The sequence below is a fragment of the Lepisosteus oculatus genome, chromosome 9 (genome assembly GCF_040954835.1).
Source record: "Lepisosteus oculatus isolate fLepOcu1 chromosome 9, fLepOcu1.hap2, whole genome shotgun sequence".
Taxonomy (NCBI): Eukaryota; Metazoa; Chordata; class Actinopteri; order Semionotiformes; family Lepisosteidae; genus Lepisosteus; species Lepisosteus oculatus.
This window is the reverse complement of record NC_090704.1, coordinates 31167407-31192329: the sequence shown is the minus strand read 5'-3', so window position 1 is coordinate 31192329 and position 24923 is coordinate 31167407. Positions and strand designations below refer to the sequence as shown.

The following is a 24923-nucleotide window of genomic DNA, read 5'->3' as shown; positions in this document are numbered from 1 at the left end:
CTAGGCTAAACTTGAGACATATGTATGCTTTATTTTTTCATCTTGATTTGCAATCAATGTGTTATTTCTGAAATGAAATAAAATCTGTTCATTTGTGATGCTCTTTAGCAGTCCCTATAGTTCACTCTGTGCCCTGACCAGGCCTGTCAGAGAGGAAGATTAATGGCAGCCACTGTCCAAGAGCTATGGGGCACAGCACACTGTGGTCACAGGGGTCCTGGTGCAAATTTTTGCTCTGAGTCTTTTCTAATGTGTATTGTCCACCTTCTAGTGGGGAAGAGTGTCCTTCCAGAGCCATTTCCAGTGTCGGCAGGGAGCAGGGAAACTATATTTCTTGCTATGAGGGAGTGGTGGGTCTCACCCGTGGATCTCTGCTGCAGGTGCCTCCTCAAGGTGGGGGGAACAGCCCTCAGCCCCCCCCCCTGCACACACACAGACATGCAAACCCCTACAGGCACACACAAGCTTGCGGACAAGTGCTCACAGAGACACAACTTCAGACACAGCCAAGAGGACGAAGCAGAGACCTCAGTTCTTCGCTGCTGAGGGGTAAAATTTAATTACAAAGCCAGCTAGGTGAGGAGAGACAATGTTCACTTGTTTAAACACACAAATCGGAGCTTGCACACACTAAGACAGGCTCAAACTCTGGCCCAGGAACACCGGGACAGCCACATACACTCACCTGCTGGCACACACAAGCTGAGATATACAACCTGCAGGAAGAGACACGAACGCACAGGAATGGAAACTCAGATGTACCCACACAGGCATTAAAATGAACACAGCGTGTGAGTGAGACTCAGCACCTACAGGTTCAGGATTCATGTGTCTTACTCAGAGCCTCATAAAACATTCATTCCTGCAGGAGCCAGAATATTCAAAATTCCAGAAAGAACACAGACTCTCAGACATTTTATGGTCAATCTGACCAGACACGTCACGTTCTGTATCGGAAACACACTGTCCAAAACTCTCCTGCAACCTCACTCTGCCTGACTATAATCATGTGCATTTCTGGGTTTGCATATATACTGTGTGTTTGTCTGCAGTTGTGTGTGTGATTGCATATCTGTGTGCGCCCAGTGTGAATCAGTGCAGCGTGCAGTGCTTCCTACCTGTGTGCTGGAGTAGGAATCTTCCGTCACTGGGAGAGAGGTCAGCACAGCCCCATCCAGAGCGAGAGAAATCGGAGGCGGACGGGAGGAGCAGACAGAGAGGGTCTGCCTGCTTCTCTCCATCATCTGCTCCTTGTCCTCATCGTCTCCGCCCAGCCTCGCTGTTCGGAATTTCCTCCGCCAGCCTCTGGATTTATTGCCCCGGTGCTGCAGGATGAAGACTTTCCCAACGTGTCTCTGCCTCTCTCACTTTCTTACTCTCTCTAGCTCTGATCTCCTGCTGCCTGTCTCCCTCCTCTCTCTCTCTCCCTCTCTCTCTCGGGCTGTGAAGCAGTTTGAGTGAGTCACAGTCTGCTGCTACAACAGTCTCAGCGTTCCTCCACAGGAAGGAACCTCATCTCACCTCATTGAGTCAATTGTTTAGTCGTAAATCACCATTTCTTGTCTTAGAGCCAAGTTGATATCAAAGAAGAGCATAAAAATGCTAAGTAAGAAGAAGGGTTACGTTCAGACAAGGGAAGTGGCTTCTGGCCTCTATTTAGCACTGAGACCTGCCTTTGCAAGGTTCAGTTAACAAGTGGGCTGAAACTTTCATTCAGTCCAGGTATTAAACAGGAAATAGAATGTATTAATTAGATGACCCTACTGGTCTCCTCTTGCTTGTAACCTTTCTTATGTCTTTAAGTGCACCGGGAAAATGTTTGCATGTCTGTGTGCTGTATTTGGTTGGTTGTTTCTCAATAACCTGGACAATTTGCAGCTACATGTCACTGTATCTGAGAACAGCCGGTCTAATTCCCAGCATCCCAATGACCATGTCATTCAAGTCTCTGGAATTACTGGATCAAGGATGCCCTCTCTGCTCTGGGAAGAACAGGTCCTGCTGCTTTTCCAAGACTGTGTACTTCAGGGGTGTCCAGCTCTGCTCCCAGACAGACCTGGACATCTATTTCTCATTCATTGTGATATTTTGTGCACTAACAAAAACACAACTATAAAACTTAAAACCTAAGCGACAGGAATTCTGCATCACTTAGTTGCCTGCCGCAAGACATCAGTTAAAATTAATTAAGTGAAAATGAGCTAAACTAAATAGTTAGGATCTTGGATTATTTTAACAGAAACCAACCCTATCGCAGTACTGTTCCGGACATTTTCTGCACAGATATCGAAGGCAATGCTCTACGATGAAACCTACATTTTCTCCATCAACTCTGTTCATTTCACTGTCATGCATTCATATAACTATATCTGAAATAGATTTGTTTGAGATTTCTTTAGAAATTCATATGTTTTTGATAACCATTCCCATGTTTTTACTGAAGAGGATTTTGGGTCCAATACCGTGTGAGTCCAGCAGAGGGCACTGCAGTACTTCTGTCACCCCTTGGCAGTGTCATTAACAGCAATGCAGTGTTACACCATAACACGCACAGCTTCAGTGTAGCTCATTAACACAAAATATACCTGAACTAATGACAGCCATAACACCCCAATAAATCTCCTGTGCGTCAGAGACCATGGGCTGCAGTTCTCTGGATTAGAATGGGCACCAGGATCAAGACAAGGCTCCCTTTTGGGTAGAGAACAAATGCACTTCACTGGCTCCCTTTTGGGTAGAGAACAAATGCACTTCACTCCATCCCATGCTCCCTTCCATCTTTTACAACTCCATCTCTTCCAGGAGAGAGAAACAAATGCAGCATTGTTCCAGCCAACTGAACAACTTCCAGGCTCAAATACATAGTCTCATACACAGATGTTCAAACCCCAAAATTCATAGAGATACACTCACAGATACTGTTGCAACACTTTACTGATGCAGTAACAAAAATGTTTTGTCCATTAAATTATCTCTGTATCCACACAGCTCTGCACAGCAAGTAATAATTAAAGAGACTAAATCAAGCCAACCTCATTAATTACTGCCATGCCAAGCATCAGAAGGGGATGCCAAGGCACAATTTACAATGCGTCAGTCTGACAGGCACAAACTGCAGTTACACTGCTTCCCTGCCCAAAACGTGTGTCTGGCACAATGAGAGAAGTTCAGTGCTGTTCCCAAGTGTTATATCGCCGCCCTACTGGAGAGTGACAGGAACAGCAGTGGCAGGGATTTGTGGCACAGCGGCATGTATGAACATCGCAGTGCCTGCCCCTGCTGCTCCTGTCCCCTGACTCTGGCTGACTGACTGCACCCTGTTTCTGAGTGAGTAGTAGCTCCACTCCCTAAACCAGAAGCTGACAGTAACTGTGTCGCTGTGTTTGTGAATTAATGCCCAGGACTGCACATACATGCTCTCTCACTCACCCAAATCCACACAAACACAGGGCTGTGTTTTGTTCAACTGGTCAGCAGCTGGTCATTGTTAGAAACAGATGTGGTGTCTTTTCTATTGAGTTACAGCAGGATCCCAGGGGGCTCTCTGTCTCACTCACTGTACTATGAGTGGGACTGGAAGGTGGGGTCTGTCCATACGTGAGCTGAGCCTGAGACAGTGGAAGCTGCACACCGAGGTGAGGTTTGGGACACCCAAGTTCCTTGCAGAAGAGGGAGTAGGTCACCTGGCTCTGAGACACAGCTGTCTTGCTACCTGACTGATGCCCCACATCCTCCCAGTCCCCCCCACCCCACCCCGACCCCACACACCTGACCCCAGTCTTTGAACTAGTTACAGCACACAGGGCCAGCCTGTTACTAAAGTCAACTAAAATGCTAGAGTTCCACAGCTTCTCATCTACAATATCTGTCTGAGACTATCAATCTGAATTTCCTCTTGTCATGATTTTGAACACAGCGGGTGCTCCAGACACCTTCTACTGTATGTTGGAGACAATTCCAGTCTCGCAGGTCTCAAAACTCCCCCAGTGATTAGTACAGAGAGTCTGCTTGTCATCCACTACAGAATATTCATCTGCAACAGATGGACAAATGCAGAGAAACAATGCAGCACAATAACAAAGCAGCACAAGGGGGAAGGGGTTCAATCAACTCAATGTCCAAAGTTCCGGGGTGAACCGTGGTGGGGGGAGCCAATCGCCCACTTCCTGCAGCATCTACTGCGCCTCCCATCTGGAGACACAGGTCAGTGTGTCAGTATGTTGGGATTTGTATGTCTGTGTCAGTGTGTGTGGTTGTTGGGGATGGATGGTGTGTGTCAGTGTGTGTGGTTGTTGGGGATGGATGGTGTGTGTGTCAGTGTGTGTGGTTGTTGGGGATGGATGGTGTGTGTGGTTGTTGGGGATGGATGGTGTGTGCGGTTGTTGGGGATGGATGGTGTGTGTGTCAGTGTGTGTAGTTGTTGGGGATGGATGGTGTGTGTCAGTGTGTGTGGTTGTTGGGGATGGATGGTGTGTGTCAGTGTGTGTAGTTGTTGGGGATGGATGGTGTGTGTCAGTGTGTGTGGTTGTTGGGGATGGATGGTGTGTGTCAGTGTGTGTGGTTGTTGGGGATGGATGGTGTGTGTGTCAGTGTGTGTGGTTGTTGGGGATGGATGGTGTGTGTGGTTGTTGGGGATGGATGGTGTGTGCGGTTGTTGGGGATGGATGGTGTGTGTCAGTGTGTGTGGTTGTTGGGGATGGATGGTGTGTATCAGTGTGTGTGGTTGTTGGGGATAGATGGTGTGTGTCAGTGTGTGTGGTTGTTGGGGATGGATGGTGTGTGTCAGTGTGTGTGGTTGTTGGGGATGGATGGTGTGTGTCAGTGTGTGTAGTTGTTGGGGATGGATGGTGTGTGTCAGTGTGTGTGGTTGTTGGGGATGGATGGTGTGTGTCAGTGTGTGTGGTTGTTGGGGATGGATGGTGTGTGTCAGTGTGTGTGGTTGTTGGGGATGGATGGTGTGTATCAGTGTGTGTGGTTGTTGGGGATAGATGGTGTGTGTCAGTGTGTGTGGTTGTTGGGGATGGATGGTGTGTGTCAGTGTGTGTGGTTGTTGGGGATGGATGGTGTGTGTCAGTGTGTGGGGTTGTTGGGGATGGATGCTGTGTGTGGTTGTTGGGGATGGATGGTGTGTGCAGTGTGTACTTGGAGGGGATTATGGCGTGCGTGTCAGTGCTCCTCAGAGCTCATCACGGGTGGCGCTGGCAGGGCTGGCGCTGGCCACATTGTTCTGGGCCGCGGTGCTGATCTGACCCTGCTGCCGGGTCTTGCGAGAGTGCTCCCGGTCCCAGTCCGTGTTCACCGACTCGTCGTCCCAGATCGTTGAAGTCTCGGTGTCGCTGATGTATCCTGGCTCGCCGGTGTAGTGCGTGGGGAAGACCAGCAGGGGCTCCACTGAGAACGCCCGCAGGTTCCGCTGCTCAAACTGCTCCATGTACTCCACCCTAGGAGGTGGGGGGAGAAGAGGGTCATATTGACAGGCACCCCAGTAATCAATCACCTCATCAGCGACCGAGGCAGAAGAGAGAGAGACACACAGACACAGCGATCAGTCCATTCTCTCCTTGTGCCATCGTGTAGCCCCCATCCATAAGAAAGATGACAAGACTGAACCAAGTAACTACCGACCAGCAAGTCCTACTGCTCTTCACAGCAAGGTTAGGACTAAACTAGAGGATCACAGGCAGTGGGATTCTAGGGGATGGTCGACAACTTAGGCTTTTCTAAAGGTAGGTCTGGCATAACTTTGAACATGCAACAGCATTAATGGGTACAAACCACATGTGATGTTTTCTGAAGGCACTCAAGGTAATGTATGTACCTGTACCGGGGTTGCAAATAGGTTAATGGACTGTTCACAGACACTAGAGAAAATGGGAGAAGGAATCAGGGTGATGAAATTCATGGAGTATTGATGGAGTACATGGATCTGTATTAGGACGACTTCCTAATTGATATCAGTAACCTATATTCTGATATTTTTAGTAATATCAGTTTATTTCAAAATAGGGGGATCAGAAAACAATTATAACCTGTAAACATTTCACAAGAACACCTGACAGACAATGTTACACGCACCAAGCCACGATGAGCTAAACATCTCAAATGGGCAATGATGATCATGAGGAGGCTTCTTTATGACTTAGATGTTCATATTGGCGCATCATTTTCATCTTGCAAGCAAAGTGGTGAAGCCATGAAAAAGGCAGACAGGGAATAGAAACCAGCCTACTGGTTCCCTTAAAGAGCCAAAAAGCCATCAGTTCCCACAGAGAAGAGAATGGGAACAATTACAGATCTGGTACAAACTTGGGTTTTAGTGTAATTCAAAACACAATCAGCCCCAAAGAAGGGCTTGTTATAAGGTATGAGGGGGGAATTAACACACTGAGCCAGTTCAGCTCCCCACTGCAGTGTTCAGCAATTCAGATGATTTCCAGAATTATCTCAGTGTCCTGAAACAAAGCGAGTAAGTCAGACTGCGCTGCACCTCACAATTATGGTTTTTGAAGGGAAAAAATGGGGCTCACTTGCTTGTCCTATAAACAAAGAATGTATTACAGCTCAGAAACCATTACGATGAGCAAGGGGAGAACGCACTATTGAGTACCCCTGCTGAGGATGACAGCACAATTCAAATCCATTCAGAGGTTTCCTACTGGAAGAGACACCTTGTTTTTTGCTTGAAGATTTTAATAACACTTTAAGCCCTCCAAGCTTTTCATCTGAATGAATTCAGGAATGTCCAAAGGCAATATATTTTCCACAAAGGAAAAGTACTGTTTAATGTCCCTTCACTTAGCGCAATCTCTTTTCACACTGTCTCTGACGTTTAACTTTTAAGATTGTATTGTTCAATCCAATAATTAACAAAGGTTGGAGGAACTAATACAGAATCATGTTCAATTTATATGTGATTTTAACTTGAAATTGATATAAAATTGATTCATCTCTACCATGGGCTGAAGACAATTTTTTTATTAACCTAACACCATCTAAGCCAGATAGACTGTACAGTCTTTGAAATTATAGTTACAGATTTTAATCCTGTATTGAGGCACAAAGCAACTGGGACGGAATGAAATCTCTATCTGACAGGATATCTTGAGACTCTGTTCATCACAATTCATACTTGAAGTGCGTGAAATGGAAATGGAAATGATAGCTAATATCTGAATCCATGGACATTATTTAAACACCATACATTCAACAGGGACTCAGTGATTCTGCAATTCACACACCCCCCTCCCAGCCAAGCACACACACAAGCAGCAGGACACATGTGTACCCAAGCACACACACACAAGGATACATGTGTATCCAAGCACACACACAGACACAAGCAGGATACATGCGTACCCAAGCACACGAACACACAAGCAGGATACATGTGTACCCAAGCACACACACACACAAGCAGGACACATGTGTACCCAAGCACACACACACAAGGATACATGTGTACCCAAGCACACACACACAAACACACACAAGCAGGATACATGTGTACCCAAGCACACACACAAGCAGGATACATGCGTACCCAAGCACACGAACACACAAGCAGAATACATGTGTACCCAAGCACACACACACAAGGATACATGTGTACCCAAGCACACACACAAACACACACACAAGCAGGATACATGTGTACCCAAGCACACACACAAGCAGGATACATGCGTACCCAAGCACACGAACACACAAGCAGAATACATGTGTACCCAAGCACACACACACAAGGATACATGTGTACCCAAGCACACACACACACAAACACACACAAGCAGGATACATGTGTACCCAAGCACACACACAAGCAGGATACATGCGTACCCAAGCACACACACAAGCAGGATACATGCGTACCCAAGCACACGAACACACAAGCAGAATACATGTGTACCCAAGCACACACACACACAAGGACACATGTGTACTCAAGCACACACACAGACACAAGCAGGATACATGTGTACCCAAGCACACACACACAAGGACACATGTGTACTCAAGCACACACACAGACACAAGCAGGATACATGTGTACCCAAGCACACACACACAAGGACACATGTGTACTCAAGCACACACACAGACACAAGCAGAATACATGTGTACCCAAGCACACACACACAAGGACACATGTGTACCCAAGCACACACACACACACACACACACACACACACACACACACACACACACACACACACACACACAAGCAGGATACATGTGTACCCAAGCACACACACAGAGCACATTCTCTCAGGTCCATGCTAGGGACCTAGCACATTAATGCTGGAGAAGACAGAACTGGGATTGTTCCCTGGGATCAATGGGAATTCTGTCCCAGTCCTACAGAGGGACAGGAAAAGCTGCCCCAGCCACACATTCCTTCTGCTCCCCCCTGCATTCCTGAACCCAGAGGGGGGAGCGAGAGAGCGTTGGGAACCGATGGAAGAAATCAGAGAATGCTTGACAGAGCGAGTCTGGCAGTGAGAGAATGAGGCAGAGTGGAGGACAGGAGGAGAGTGAAAGCGAGAATGGAGGAGGCTAGGAGAAGGAAGCTGGGGGGAGATGCAGGAAGTCTTGAGGAACTGGGGAGCACAGGGAGCCATTGTGTGCCGAGACCGGCACAGGATTCCCATTGATCCCGGAAAACAATCTCAGCACTGTGCCACCGCAGGCCACACCAGTGTGTGTGTCAACGCGCTAGAAATACGCTGTCTGTCAGCTCGTGTGCATTTCACCTCATGCAATGTGAGGGAGGGCTGTCTCTCTGCTGATTGCCACTGTGATGTATTTATCCTAAGCCATCCGGGGCTCCGGGCTATTAACAGTCAGTCCATCAGGCTGCCTCCTGCTCAACGATGAGAAAAGAGCCCAGGATCCCGGCTCACAGTTTCCTCGTGAGCGAGTGAATGGAACCTGGACAAACCTCTTCACACAAAGAGTTGTGGCTGTGTGGGATCATATTTTGGTATGGTATTTTTGAAGCAGACTTGCTCAGATTATTCAAGAGGATTCATGTGGATGAGGTTCTGGGACTGACTGGACACACTTAACCAGTTCGTGTTCTGTGCTGTGCGAGATGCTTCTGTCTGCCCTGTCTGTCTTACTGCGTGTGCTGTGTGCTTTCGTGTTTTCCCCCTTTGTTGCTTCACACAGTCTGCTACATTACGGGCTTGTTTGTGTCGACTCGAACCCGCTGGATGCTGGTCGTAGCTCTGAGGTACACGCCAAGCCCGGAGGTGTCGGGGTCTGACTCACTTGGGGTGCTTGTTGAACATGATCGGCAGAAACTCGTCCACGGGCAACATCTTCCCAAAGGCCTGGGCCGCCAGCAGCTTGAGCGCCCCCTGCTGGGAGAGGGCGTACCCCAGCGTCCAGTAGGAGTAATCGGCCACCACCAGGTTATTGACCCCCGGGACCGACTCCTCCGGCTGCTTCACCTGCATCCGCTTCCTCCCTATATAACTGCAGGAGAAGACGCACATGGGGACAGGATCAGAGGAAAGGAAAAGAAGAGAGAAGGGATTATTCTTGAGTCATTCTTACTGCTTTCGTGTCTAATGTCTTTCACCCTCACATGTACGGTGACATACCATGCATCTGCCTGCCTGTGCAGCACAAAACTGTGCCACTCTCACCCTATAACTCCAGTCTCTCTTGTAACAGCAGATCCACTCCTGTACAGCTTGGACAGTAAGGGCTGCAGGCAGGCGAGAAGCTGAGGCTTGAGTGCTGTAACTTGGCGTGTGTGCCACTATCTAGTCTAGTGTGGGAAAAATTCCAGGGTCCTATGGATCATCGTTACACCCTCACCTGGCCTCAGAATGCAGCTGAGCAGTTTTAGAACCCATGCTCTGTTGGTATCGATGTGTATCAGCACATGTACCTGAGCCTGTGTGTGCAGATCAGTGTGATCGGTGCAACGCTGAACGCTAAAGCACTCCACCAGACTACTCCGTCAAACGTAGTTGCTCGGATGTGCGTTTGCAACCCACACATTTTGGAGTTTCGCCTGCGTTTTGAATTTTTTGAAAAAGCTGATGTTTGCATGCTTTCATAAAGCTCAGCAGGCAGCTCTGATCACAAGCTGACGCAGTTCCGTACTCACATGAGGTCCCAGTCCAGCTGGGCTTGGTCTATATTGTCCATAATGGCCATTAGCCTCCTCTTGAACCTGGGCTCAAAACGCACATCATCCTCGAGCACCAGGACACGCTGCAGACCCCTTTCCACCACCTGGGGGCAGCAAAGAGCCATGGCTCAGACACAGACTCACACAGAGGTTTTGCTCTGACTCTTTTATTATGATTCGCCCCACATTTTAAAAAAAAACATAACAGTTCCGTCATCTGTCCACAAGAGTCTCTCGAGAGGGAATCAAGATGAGCAACGTCCTGGCCAGCCAGGTACAGCCTGGACAGCCGGAGAGACCCAAACACATGCGAGATTGCCTCATGCATCATGCATCAGAAGCCTCTACTAGTAGAAAGTCTCAGTCTAGCAGGCTTTATACACAGCCTTTAAATCAGCACCTGGAACTATTTAACTATGATCAGTTAAATAGCTGACATGTTCAATCAAGTTAGTTCTGCTTATCTGATCAGTTGCTTGAACAAGTGCTCAAAGGGATTAGGTAACAGGGATCTACGGTGACCCATAAGAAGAAGTGGATTGGGGAGACCCCTGCACTACACCCTGCACCCAGCTCCTGGCTTCGGGAGTGTGTCATCTCCTCAGATTCCATTGCACCATCAGATAGTCAGGTGTGTTTCACGAGTGGGGAGTGTCGGCTACGTCAGGTGTTACCTGTGTCCAGGTGTAGTGGTGGCTCAGGAAACAGCCGATCTCGCCCCGGGTCAGGACCCGGCTAGAGTAGGGGTCCTTATAGCCCGGTAGCATCTCTATGCCCAGGGCCTGAATCTGAGAGGTGTTGAGTGCTCTGAGAGAGCCAGTGAGCCGGGGAGAGCAACAGAGAGGGGGGAGGGGAGGAAGGAGGGACTCGCAGAAGGAAACGACACAGGGGAAAGAGAGGAGGGAGACGGAGGGAGATGAGTGAGAGACAGGAGGGGAGAGCAGTGTCAGGGCGGCAGCAAACACACAGCTCTGCTTTCAGAGGTAGCAGCTTCAGCTCCACAACTTTCTACAGCCTCAGCTACAGCTCGAAAAGTGTGTTGGAGTCATTGAAACGTTCATTTTTTTCACGTGTCCTCGTGTGTTTCAGTCCAGACTGGGGTCTTTCTGCTTTTACTGTTCCAGAAACCTGGGAGAACATTTTTTTTCTGTTTTGCCGTGTGATAGTCACGGTTCCGTGCGGGGTCGTGCCCCCCGCCACCCGTTCCGTCCCCACACCTGGGGTGCGAACCCAGGTCTCCGGCGTAACGCAACAGGGCACCAACCGCGTGAGCTAAAGGAGACCTCCCTCAGCCCAGACAGCTGAGGACCCTGCTACGCACAGTGAGGCGCTGACGTCACCACACTAACTCTGCTACAGCTGCAAATCCAGTCCTGTGTCCCCATGTCCCCCAATAATCCTGTCTCCCTGTCCCCCTGCTCCCCTGTCCCCCTTCTCTCTTGTCCCCCTGCTCCCCTGTCTCCCTGTCCCCATATCGCCCTTGTCCCTCTGTCCTCACTGCACCTCTGTCCTCCTATCCCCTTGCTCCCATGTCCCCATGTCCCCCTGTTCCCCTGCTCCCCATCCCCCCCGTCCCCCCACTCATACTTGCCGTCCACGGCCTCAGTCACTGTGGTGTCGATGCCCAGGGCCTCCAGCGTGCGCAGCATGCGGTCCCGGCGGTCCGCGCGGCGTTTCAGGTTAATCAGGAAAATCTGAGGGGGGCATGGGTGTGAGACAGACCAGCAGGACCACCAGTGACAACTCTTCACACAAAGAGCTGTGGGTGTCTGGAGCGGGCTCCCCCGTCCAGGGGCTGAGGCCTTGGCTCCTTTAGGAAATGGCTGGACAAACGCCTGGATCCAGCTGACTGCTCAATTCCACACTTTACAAACCGGAGGAGGTCTGGTTTGTGTGGCTGGCAGTACTTCATCAGACCGAGGACGCCGTCCAGCAGTTTCTCTGAAGAAGCCAAGGTATCGACTTGTGCAGCGTGGTAGCTTGTTCCCATCTCCAACAACCCTTTGTGTGCAGAAGTGTCTCTTGTTTGGTCAGTTTTAAATGCACCTCCCCTTACTTCACACTTTGTGCCCTCTGGTCCGCGCTTCACTGTTTGTTCTGAGACACTTGAATCGAACAGATGAGCAAACTGGGGCCAAATGGCTCCACTCCTTTGCAACCTTTGTCATGTTCTGACATTCAAACGTGCCAACACACACACACAGGAGGGGTTCTGTTACCTCATCAAAGCCCATCTTGTCTCGCGGCGCAGGTGGGGTGTACAGGTACTGCGACGGCTCTATCGGCGGGCGGTCAACTGAGGGGGGGGGGAGAGTGGAGGTTATTTGACACCGGATCTTCCTTCTCTCTCTGAATGAGCCCCTTGTGCTCTCTCTCCTTCTCACTGCCTTGACAAAACTCACACCGGCCTCTGACAGGCCAGTCACACCTCGCTGCTTTCCCGCAGCAGGGAGGGTGAGTGTGAGGGGTCACTGTGAGTAGGATTTCCACGTGGTCTCGGAGACACGAGCACGGGAGAGAGCTACAAATTACCTTTCTGTGGAGCCAAAATCTGCCCCCCTCCATTTTTTCAAAGGCTGCTAGCTCAACAGTCACAACCCAGCCAGAGACAGTGAAAGTGGGGATGAGAGAAATGAACAAATGAACAGTACAATGTCACAACAAATTACAGTGTCCCCATCTACTTACAGTTCTGAAGGGCACAGAAAATGTAAACTGGTGGATTTTATGGAGGATTTGGATGTTATTCAGAGGCTACAGAGGAGATAACAGTTTTGAAAGACACGCTCTAGTGCAGATAAAAATGACTGGAACTCTGAATGGCCCGTCTTCATCATGAAATTGTCTTGAGGACAGGTGTCAATATGTGTGTAAGTTTGTGTGTGTGCAGGTAATACAATGTTTGTGGGGACAAAGTTTGACATAAATTCTTCACGTAAACCCGTTGTGAAACAACTGACAAAACAGAGGACTCTTAAGTCTTGACAAGATAAATTGCTGTTTTAATAAACCAAATCACCTCTTCTTTACATTCTATCTACTTAAACCTTGTGACAGGTAGAGTCCAGAACAGTACATAAAAATAATGAGAGTCAGTGGGAGCTCAAGCTACAGAAAAAGGAAAGTGTGTGCAAGTGAAAATGTGTGTGTGTGTGAAGGTGTGTGGGAGTGGGAGTGGAAGTGTCCAGCCCTGTTCCAGATGTTCAGGCAGATGTGCTGAGTCGAGGCTGGCGTCAGCCTGTCGGACAGGAGCTGGGGGCAGGTATCTGACCACCTGCAGGCTGACACTCCCTCCCCCTGCACACACAGACCAACCCCTGACATCGGCCTGCAGACACTGGAGCAATCGTGAATCATGTGCTGCCTCCATCTGTTTTGTTATGGCAGAAAGAAAGTGCCGATGATACAAACACTCACTCATGACCTCCATCTGCATGTGAACGAAGCTCTCCACCTCCTCCTCCAGGGTCTGCTGGGGCTTCAGGGGCACCGTCAGGTACCCATAGTGCTCTCTGTTACAGATGTACATCTGTATGTCTGCAGAAAGACACTGGGTATCAACACAGAGTGTATTCTACACCCACTCGACCTCCAAAAAGTGCAGAGATACTGTACACACCCTCGCTGATGCGTACGCACACTAGACACACTGTACTGACTCTGTACATATTCACTGTGCACACTGCATACACTGCACTGACACTACACACCCTCGCTGACTGTGTATGCACACTGTACACATTCACTACACACACTTCACACACAGCACTGACACTACACACCCTTGTTGACTGTGTATGCACACTGGACACACTTTACAGTCACAGTACACATTCACTGCACACACTACACACCCTGACACTACACACCCTCGCTGACTGCGTATATACACTGGACTGACTCTGTATACATTGTATCCATATGTAACAAATATGCCCCTGCGTATAACAGGGATCTCAGCCGCCCGGGATGGGGGACATCTCCTTTAGCTCAGCCGGCAAGTTCCCTGCTGTGTGACGCCGGAGGACCGGGTTCGTGCCCAGGCGGTGAGGGCCGAACTGGCAGGGCAAGGGCAGAAACCCAGAAGAACCGTTACACATGCTGCCTCACACTGCTCACACTCATTATAATCAGCCTCTGGTTGATAAAACATGGGGCAGGCTCTCCAGTGGGGGCAATCTCAGCATCTCTGCAAGCACACTGCCTTGATCTCTCTGGAGTTTATCTCATTAGTCCTGCGAAGCTTGTCTTTATTGTGCATGGCGTTTGGACTGCCTCACTGCAACACCTCTAACTACAACCACACACGCAAGCTCAGCCTAAATACCTGCTCACGGGCATGGGACTTATTAACTTTCTCATAAAACTTCAAACAGCTTTCCTGCTCCACAGAATGACATATGGCTACAATTTAAAATGCATCCCCAATATCTTTTTATTTAAAGTTCTAAATCTGATGCAAGGTCCATTTCACAGAGTTAATAAGCAAACAGTGCCTTGCGACCCCTGGGCTGTTCCATTGATCAGTGTGCTGGGGGGTGGGGGGGGGGGACATTTCCATCCTGCTTTTTAAAGAGGGATCTGGAGGGGGAGACATTTATTTTTATGATGCCAGCAAATCCCCCTGCCGTGGTTAGATCCTTGGCAGGTTAGCACAGACAGACGTGGCACATTCAGACCCCAGCTAACGACATGGACCCCCACACAACACAGTACACGTGCACCCGCCACAGCATGTGCACCACAGCGCCCACTACACACACTAGATGCAATGCAGCACAGTGCTGAAGACACAACGTGAAAGTGACACACAACCCAGGAGCATGACTGATGGGCCACACAGTCTGTTTCTTCACTGCCTCTCTCAGGTTCGAGCTCAGAGGCTTCACTAGCATGACAAATTGAATACAATCAGCACTACAGTGCTGGTGCACAACAACTGGCGGGGTTTGAGCAATTATGTTCTGCATTGGCAAGATACTAAAGACCTTGATACTGACTCTCCTCCCTGTGTTATTGTTCCCTCACTGCTTGCTCCCAGGAACACCTGGAGCAGGACCGCTGTGTTCCATCGCTCACTGTAAGAGGTGCTCTGTCGCCTCTGTGTGTCCGACTCTGCAGGATGAAGGGGGTCTCATCCTGTCTGTCCACGCTGGCGATGCAGACAGACCTGTGCTCTGTGCCTGCCTCGCTCAAAGAGCTCATTAGTGTCAGACAGTCTGCCTTTTCATTGAAGAAGAAAATGAGGTTGGGGATCTGGACTGTGTTATGGTACTCTGCTAGGACCTGCTCTCAGGTGAGGGTTGTCTCGCCATCTCTCCCCCAGCCTCTCCCCCTGCCTGACCTGCCTGTCGCGCAGAGAAGGCGAACACCATGATGTCGTCAAAGGCCCAGGTGTAGTCGGGGTGCGGGGGGTAGAAGGCCAGGGCTCGGCTCGCGCTGCGCCGCAGATCAAGCAGGAAGGAAGAGTGCACCATGGGAACCGCAAAGCAGCCCAGCCTCTTCCACTCTCGGATGGGCACGTAGTCCGGGGTGCGCTTGTAATACCCCTGAAGGAGAGAGAGGGAAATGGGAAGAGGCAGATGTGGTGTGAGGACAAACAGAGCAGGAGAGACACAGAGAGATCGGCTCAGACTCACTTCAATTCCATTTAGATTTCCGACAGAGGCAGAAATCAAGGCTGAGACATACAGTACTTGCTTTGCATTTTTGTAGTTAACTGCACTGCAGTGATCAATTTATCACCTTGCATTCGCTTTTCATTTTGATTTATCCCAAGATCATTTATGTTTCAATTACATGTCTGACAAATGTTCTCCATCATACAACATTCTGCTTTCTATTCACTGTTAACTCTTTTGCTGCCCTATTCTGTTCACACTGCCAGTGTGTGCCTTTCCCCTTGTATTGTCTGCACTTTGGCGAAGACGGACGGGTACCTGGGGCGTGATGCCGCACCAGAAGTTCGAGTACAGGGAACGGGAGTCCAGCATGGGCGCCGCCAGCGTGAGGTTCTCGGCCATCAGCTGAGACAGGACCCGCGGGTTCGACAGGAGGTTATCGCTGTCCACGAACTGGGGCCGGGTGAGAGGGAGAGAGAAGAGTGAGGTGCACAACCAATACCCCTGAAATACCGGGACAAATCTAGAGCTGTCGCCCATCCAAAAAACATACACCAGCACTCAAAACACTGATTTCAACACATCTGAGCTTAGCGCTTATCGTTGATGGTGGAGATATTTCAGTTTTGCCCTTCAGCCACAGGCCTGTGGCAGTGTGAGCAATGTACTTCTCTCAGACTGTGGCGCTAAGATGCACAGGTGCATAAGATTGCATCTAAGATTGAAAAAAGCAACACCTGAAGACTTTCGGTCTGTGCGCCCTCTACCACCCAGTACGGTATCTCCTGCCAGGGCCAAGCGTGCCCGTTCCCAGGCTAGCTGCCAACCCCCTGATGTCCCATCGCGAGCCCTGGCGGCGAACGCCCTCAGATGGGTATCCCATGAGCCCACTCTCCCCTCACCAGGATGTAATCGGCCCAGCGTTCCCGCGCCGCCCGCAGAGCGGCCTGGCGCAGCTTCATGACGTGGGTGAAGCGCGAGCTGGTCCAGTGCTTGGGCCCCATCTCATCGGAGTAGGAGCTGAGAGGGGCGAGGCAGTGGGAGAGAGGGAGAGAACAGCACGAGATTCAGTTAAAACCGAGAGGACACAGAACGATAAGAAATATCCAGCAACATTATTTTAAGGCCCAGTGTGGTTTCTTTCATTTTATGAGGATTTTTCCCAGAAGTAATGGAACAAGTCATCTCACTATCTGCATGACACAGGGTTTGGACAGGAAGGGCACCTTGAACTTTGAACCCACAGGACTGTGCCGCCTGTCCTTGGTATTGACATGTTTAGTCAGTGTAAAGATGGCGGGCTTCTGTGAATTTGGCCGAACCCTAAGGTTTCTGCACACCCCGGGCATGACACCAGCAGAAGATCATCGCTCACATTATGGGCAAGGAACCTGCTGGCACTGCAAGTGATCTCAGCATTCCCCTGGGTAACCGTGCCAACGCTGCTCACTGGTACTTGGGGTAACACAAGGAGGGGGTACAGGTCCTGCAGATCATTGTAAGGGTGAGACAAAAGGTGGGAGTGACAAATGACACTGGAGCTGAATCCCCATCCCGAAATGCCAGGGAAGATCCTGGCTGCTATGCTCTGGGATGGTGTGTGGTTCTTGTTGAATACCCCTCCCGCATCGTAACCCCTGCTGCCGCACACAGGACCTGTTACATCAGAGTCCAGGGTCAAGAACGACCTGGGTTTCTGCATCACGGCACCATGTGGCTGTGTGTTAACAGCAGGACCCTTAACTCAATTGATCAGGAGACTGTGTGGAAAAGTGATCTGTGCCATAGTCTCACTGATCATAATTGTAGCTGTGTATGAAAAAACGCATTGCCAAGGGAGGTCTTGTTACCTGAACTGCAACACCCTGATATATGGTGACGGTGTTGGAGGGGGTTTCAGGGAGAAGGGATAAGGTCAAGGTAAAAGCACGAGGGAGCAAGGGAAGGTTAAGGAGGGCAGTAGGAGGGATCAGGATTCAGGGGTCTGCGGAGAAAGTTTCACTGACCGAGGTTCCTCCATGGGTCTCCACTCCACATAGTGATAGAGCCCCTGAACCCTCTTCAGCCAGTCTCTCAGCATTGCTGTGGTGTTGTCCACATTGTGGTCTGTAGCTGCCCTGCAACACACAACACCAAGTGTCAACATAATGCACAACATTAACACAAAAGGACACATACACAACACACAGGTGGCATCATCAAGCCTGGATGCGCAAAATCAAACGCAATACAACAACATCAACATTCACTATGCATTACAACAGCATTAAGACATTTAAATGCTGAAATAGCATGCACTGCGCAAGGACATTAAAACACACAAACACAAACATTAAGGTGCCGCATTCATCATTGCAGAATGCTTACAGATCTGCACAATTCCTCTGGCTCCTCGTCTCTGTTTTTGTTTGCCTCCTACAGCAGTTAGAGGTCTGACAGCTTTTATTAGAGAGGTGAGCTGGAACTTCCTCACCTCTCTAATCCCTCACGTCCTGACACAGTGACTGACCGACTGAAACACTGGCTTCCTGACACAGTGACTGACCAACTGAAACACTGGCTTCCTGACACAGTGACTGACCAACTGAAACACTGGCTTCCTGACACAGTGACTGACCGACTGAAACACTGGCTTCCTGACACAGTGACTGACCAACTAAAACACTGGCTTCCTGACACAGTGACTGACCAACTGAAACACTGGCTTCCTGACACAGTGACTGACCAACGGAAACACTGGCTTCCTGACACAGTGACTGACCGACTGAAACACTGGCTTCCTGACACAGTTATTGACCGACTGAAACACTGGCTTCCTGACACAGTGACTGACCAACTGAAACACTGGCTTCCTGACACAGTGACTGACCGACTGAAACACTGGCTTCCTGACACAGTGACTGACCGACTGAAACACTGGCTTCCTGACACAGTGACTGACCAACTGAAACACTGGCTTCCTGACACAGTGACTGACCGACTGAAACACTGGCTTCCTGACACAGTGACTGACCGACTGAAACACTGGCTTCCTGACACAGTGACTGACCGACTGAAACACTGGCTTCCTGACACAGTGATTGACCGACTGAAACACTGACTTCCTGACACAGTGATTGACCGACCGAAATCTCACTGTAAATTGTACAAGACACATATCCACTCTTAACCTCCTCTGACTTAAATACACCTTGTCCTTATTACATTACAAAACATAATCATGTGGTATTGGAGGATTAAGGATTCCAGAAATCTCTGTTGATCAAAACTGATGAGGCTAGTTTTCAATCATTTCTGCGATTATTTAATTTATCAGTGGGTAACACCAACACATACACCCCAGAACAACACAAGTGAGATGTTAGATGTTATTAAAGCAGTCTACTGTACAACAGAGAGCACCACCAGCACAACAAACTGCAATGGACATAAATAAGTGCTAAATAAATAATATCAGAAATAAAAATATTGCCATGCAAAAAGAAACAAAAAACATTCCAGATGTAGCCAACAGTTTTTCTTGTGAGACCATGTCTGGATTTCCTGTTTACGTCTCCCCACACAGAGCAGGCAGTCAGAGAGAGTTTGCTGACACACCACAGCAAGGAGAGAGGACCGCTGGAAAAACATCGATACACACACTCACTCACTGACACACACACTCACACACTGACACACATTCGCACACAGACACACACAGACACACCACAGCAAGGAGGATCGCTGGAAAAACACTGATACACACACTCACACACTGAAACACACACTCCCACACTGACACACACACACACTGACACACCACAGCAAGGACAGAGGACTGCTGGAAAAACACTGATACACACACTCACACACTGACTCAGCACAGGCACTGATACACACAATCATACAACGACACTCTGACACACACTGGCACGGTGACACAGCACAGGCACTGACACACACATTCACACAATGACACAGCACAGTGATGGGAAAACACAGACACACACAGGCCAAGACACACACATTCACACAATGACACAGCACAGTGATGGGAAAACACAGACACACACAGGCACTGACACACACATTCACACAATGACACAGCACAGTGATGGGAAAACACAGACACACACAGGCACTAACACACACATTCACACAATGACACAGCACAGTGATGGGAAAACACAGACACACACAGGCACTAACACACACTCGCACACGGACACACACAGGCACTGACACACTGACACACACAGACAGATGATACAATAAACAAACAGTAGCAAGGGAATTGCAAAGAGATTTAGACAAAATCACGGAGTATACAGATGTACTGAAAATGAAATGTCAAATCGATGTGCAGTGTGATCCACACAGGCAGTAGAAACATACCATACGCATCACATGGGTAATTCTGTAACTCTTCAGAATTGCAGGAAGCTACACCTGAAAGGGATCTGGGTGTTAATTAAGATTATTAGACTTTCTGTCTCATAAAGAGAATATATGGAAGCAATAAAAGAAAACAAATCCCAGGGCAAAGGGACAAGCACAGCAGAAGCACAAGGAAGTTATGCTTAAGCTTTATGATGCACTAGTATGACCTCTGACCTTGCTTATTATTAACACATATTGTGTTCAGTGTAGGCTCAACTGTAGATGTTTCAATCAAAAAGATTTCACCATGAAAGTTCAAACGTAAAACCCTTCACCATCTTCACCGTTCTCTCTCTTTGAGATAAAAGCTGACACATACTGTCTCAGGGCACTTTCTTCTGTTTTCTTATGCTGGAATGGTGTTAAACCATTAAACACTGTTTTTATAAAATAGCACACATCAACTAAGAGTAATATGCTAATTTTATAGAAAAAATGCAGTTATATTGGTGCTTGCTAGACATCTTCCCTCTAAAACCCCTTAATCCCCACTGAAAGGAGAGTTTTTATAGCCAGCAGCCATATCACCCTGCAACTCACACTGGCAGCCCCACTGAAGCTCAGCAGTGTGAGCCTGGCCAGTACCTGGATGGGAGACCTCTTGGGAAAGCCAAGGTTGTTGCAGGAAGAGGTGTTAGTGGGACCAGTATGGATCTCTCTCCCTGCGGTCTGTATGGGTCCTAATGCCCCAGTATATTGATGGGGATACTATACAGTAAAAAAAGGACCATTTGGATGAGATGTAAAACTGAGGTCCTGACTCCATGTTGTCATTAAAAATCCCAGGGCGTTTTTCTAAAAGAGTAGGGGTGTTACCCGGGTGTGCTGGCCAGATCTCCCCCTGGGCTTAACCAATCATGGCCTCCTATCCATGGTTCTCCTCCCCACTGATAGCTGGTGTGTGGTGAGCGTACTGTGATGACCATCCATGTGAGGCCACACATTGGTGGTGGTGGAGGGGAGTGTCTAGAAAAGTGTTCTATAAGTGTAAGAATTATTATTATTATTATTATTATTATTATTATTTTATTATTATTATTATTATTATTTGTAGTCAAGTTTTCCAGAACGCTGGGTCTTCTGGAGCACTGCTCTCTCAGGTATGACACCATTAACCCAGGGGACTGCTTACCACCTAGTACTGAAGGACACAGGGACACAAGTGGAAACTGAAAGGAAAATCATTCAGGATGGAGAATAGGAAACACCTGAGATTCACGAGGCCACTAAACTGCCCAACAAGCAGGACAGGCCGAATGGCCTCCTCTCACTTGCAAACGTGATTACGGTATTTTCTGAAGTCATTCCCACAGGAGTGGGGTCTGTGTGCCAGGGGACTTGTGCTGAGAGTGCCAGGAGCTGTGGTACCACCCCCCCACACACACGCACCCCTCCCTCCATCTCACCGTGGCCCTGACCCAAACCAGCCCGACTCGTGGGGAACAGTCCGTGATGCAGACATTCAGCTCTGAGTCATGACTGAGAAACACTATCTTCTAACTGTTGTGTAAGTCTTGTGAACTGAGCGAGCTCTGTAGCCAGGCTGTTACCTGATCCTGCTCTCCGACAGGATTTGGGCTGCGACCTGAGAAAGACTCACACAGTCAGCTGAAAGCGGGTGTTGGCTGGAGATTGCAGTGTGGCCCAGTTATAAATTACTGTAATTCTGCAAAAGTGTAATTGATGTGCACATGAGGTCGCTCTCAGTCATACCTGCATCTAATCTCCCTTCAGAAAAGTCACCCTCCGGCCTGCGCAGACGTACACCTGAGCTTCCTTACACAGCTTCACACTTTCTAATACTGAACGCACACCACAGTCCAGCTCTCTAACACTGAGATACTGAACACACACCACAGTCCAGCTCTCTAACACTGAGATACTGAAGATACACCACAGTCCAGCTCTCTAACACTGAGATAGTAAACACACACCACAGTCCAGCTCTCTAACACTGAGATACTGAACACACACCACAGTCTAGCTCTCTAACACCGAGATACTGAACACACACCATAGTCCAGCTCACTAACACTGAGATACTGAACACACACCACAGTCCAGCTCTCTAACACTGAGATACTGAACACACACCACAGTCCAGCTCTCTAACACAGAGATACTGAACACACACCACAGTCCAGCTCTCTGACACTGAGATACTGAACACAGACCACAGTCCAGCTCTCTGACACTGAGATACTGAACACACTGCACTCTCCCAGTGTATGCCTTGTGCTCTGTGTGCAGACAGGGATTTGCTCAGTGTAAGAAGGCCCATATGAGGCAGAGAGGGGGCTGGTAGTAAGGTTGCCATTGGCAGGGCCTGACAATCAGACCAGAGTTTTCCAAGGTGAACTAGAATATTCCTTACTAAATCTCATCAGGAAATCTAACCACTCAACTCCTCCAGGGGCATCCAAGAGAGAAAGAGAAAGAGAAAGAAAGAGAACTGCAGACATTGGGTACAAAAGAGAATTGACTTCTATAAACAGGCACCAGCCAGTTATTTTGCAAATCCTATGCTCACACAGTGACACAGCGTGGTTTGTGTCAGACAAGCAGCTAGAAATAGTAATTTCAGGTTATTTCCCCAGTGTGTTTGCTGAGCTGTACTGTAAACACAGAGTGCTGTTAGACAGGCTCTAACACTTGTTTTGGGAGCTGGCTGCAGGTGAGACTGGGGGATGTTGTTATTAGCACAGCTGTTAGGGGCTCAGACAGTGGGGAGAGGGTTTTGAACACAGCCTTTCTGCTGATACACACTGCACTGCTGTCTGACCACCGAGCTGCTCTGAACTGCAGGGTCGCCTGTGAAAAACAGATAGACTGTTTACTAATTAGACAGATTATAAAAGAGTTGAGAATCACTGACAGATTTTGAAGAGTCTTACACAGGGGTGCTTTCTTTTCCTAAACTTGTGACAAAGATAAGCTTCCCCCGTGAACTCTTTTTTCTCTGTATACGTGTCTCCAGTGTATTTATATACACAGTGTGTTCTTGCTCATCTGCCCCCTCACTCTCTCCTGTATTCCTCACACGCTCCCCTTCCAATACAGTCTCTGTTTCTCGAGGCAAAACAATTTCCTCTCTCAGGGTTTCAGGAAGATTAGGAAGAGATCTGGTGTGTGAGCACTCCTGCTGTCCCTGCTGTCTAGAGGGGTTAAGAACAGGCACTAACCCACACTGCACTGCACACACAGAACTGAACACACACACATACTGCTGTACCACACACACACACACCACAATGCACTGCCTGCATACCACTGTACCACATAGAATGCACTGCACGCAAAACACTGAACACACACACTACACAAGGCACACACACCACAATCCGTTTTGTGTATATAGTACCACTGTACCGCACACAATGCACTGCACGCAAAGCACTGAACACACACACTGCACTGCACTGGGCGCACACCACAATCCATTGTGTGCATACCACTGTACCGCATACACACTACACACATTTTACACAACTAGTGTACCGTATTGACTACACATAGCATACCCAGCAAAGCTAAAATGCAGTTGAACAGCATACTGCTTTGTACACACACACAAACCTGGTGTTTTACAGCAGTATCTCAGTTTTTCAATTTTGCACTTTTTGCTTGGTAATACTGTGCTTTTACTTAAAACTTAAAACAATTTACTGTACTCTCACCAAAGTAGAATCTTATTAAAAGACACTTTTTTACTTGGCTGCTCTCTTATAAAGTGTGTAAAGTATAGACACATCTCTGTGCAATAAATACAGACTGACTGGATGATTGATGATGGAGGTTTGTAAGACATTAAAGCAAAGATTACAATGTGGTTCATTTCACTTATTTATTGGCTCAGTAGTTTATTGATCCCAGATTGTAATCAAGGTAATTCTTGAAAGATCGTACTGAATCACCATCCACACATGGTCATGTAGTGTTATCCAAATGCCCTGTTAATAAAACTCATTTCCATGCTTTCTGAGTTTTAAGGGCTTTCTTGTCAATTGCTTTCTGGATTAAAAAAATAAAGTAGAGTGATTCTGAATTTCTAAATAAAGCCCCCACAAAATCTGCACTTTTTGCGTAAGATGCCTGCTTGCACCCCACTGTGAACCTGCACTGACACTGAGGCTGCAAGCTCGCCATGCCCTGGTGAATTTCCTGTAACACAGACAGGGTGGCACTGCCTGCCAACCAGACGAGCTGGCTTCACCAGCTGCTGACTCACACCAGCTTGGTTGTGCCCCACAGCAATGCGAGGGTCCCTTCATCACAGCACAACAGGCCTCCAGTTCCAAATATACTGTATGCACAGTAAACAGCTCTCAGCACTAATGCAGCATCTCTCTCACAGGCCCACGCCCAGAGAAGAAACTTACATTCCAAGATGAGGGCAGAATGTGCTGTTTTCCTGTAGACTTAGTCATTCCATCACAGAGACAAGCTCAGCTTTGCACCACTGCCACATGCCATTGGGCGATAAATATGTATCAGTTAGTGTGTTTGTGGACAGTGGTGAGACAATGTGTGAGAGTGACACACAGTATATAAGCAGTGTGTGGATTGTGTGAGAGTGACAGTGTGTGTATAAGCAGTGTGTGCATTGTGTGAGTGTGTATAAGCAGTGTGTGCATTGTGTGAGTGTGTATAAGCAGTGTGTGTATTGTATGAGAGTGACAGTGTGTGTATAAGCAGTGTGTGGATTGTGTGTTTGTGTATAAGCAGTGTGTGTATTGTGT

General features: G+C 48.4%; 1 protein-coding gene across 1 annotated transcript in view; it reads right to left on the bottom strand.

The window, feature by feature from the left end:
* Nucleotides 1–2916: 2916 nt before the first annotated feature.
* colgalt2b (collagen beta(1-O)galactosyltransferase 2b) overlaps nucleotides 2917–24923 on the bottom strand; it is a 33189-nt gene continuing 11182 nt past the window's right edge. Inside the window, exons 2-12 of the mRNA XM_069194370.1 lie at nucleotides 17772–17882; nucleotides 16668–16785; nucleotides 16084–16218; nucleotides 15489–15693; nucleotides 13562–13681; nucleotides 12364–12440; nucleotides 11732–11838; nucleotides 10819–10951; nucleotides 10121–10248; nucleotides 9271–9477; nucleotides 2917–5441 (exon numbers count right to left, since the gene is read on the bottom strand). Of these exons, the coding sequence (XP_069050471.1) occupies nucleotides 5177–5441; nucleotides 9271–9477; nucleotides 10121–10248; nucleotides 10819–10951; nucleotides 11732–11838; nucleotides 12364–12440; nucleotides 13562–13681; nucleotides 15489–15693; nucleotides 16084–16218; nucleotides 16668–16785; nucleotides 17772–17882 (1606 nt within the window). The 3' untranslated portion in view covers nucleotides 2917–5176. The remainder of the gene's footprint in view (nucleotides 5442–9270; nucleotides 9478–10120; nucleotides 10249–10818; nucleotides 10952–11731; nucleotides 11839–12363; nucleotides 12441–13561; nucleotides 13682–15488; nucleotides 15694–16083; nucleotides 16219–16667; nucleotides 16786–17771; nucleotides 17883–24923) is intronic.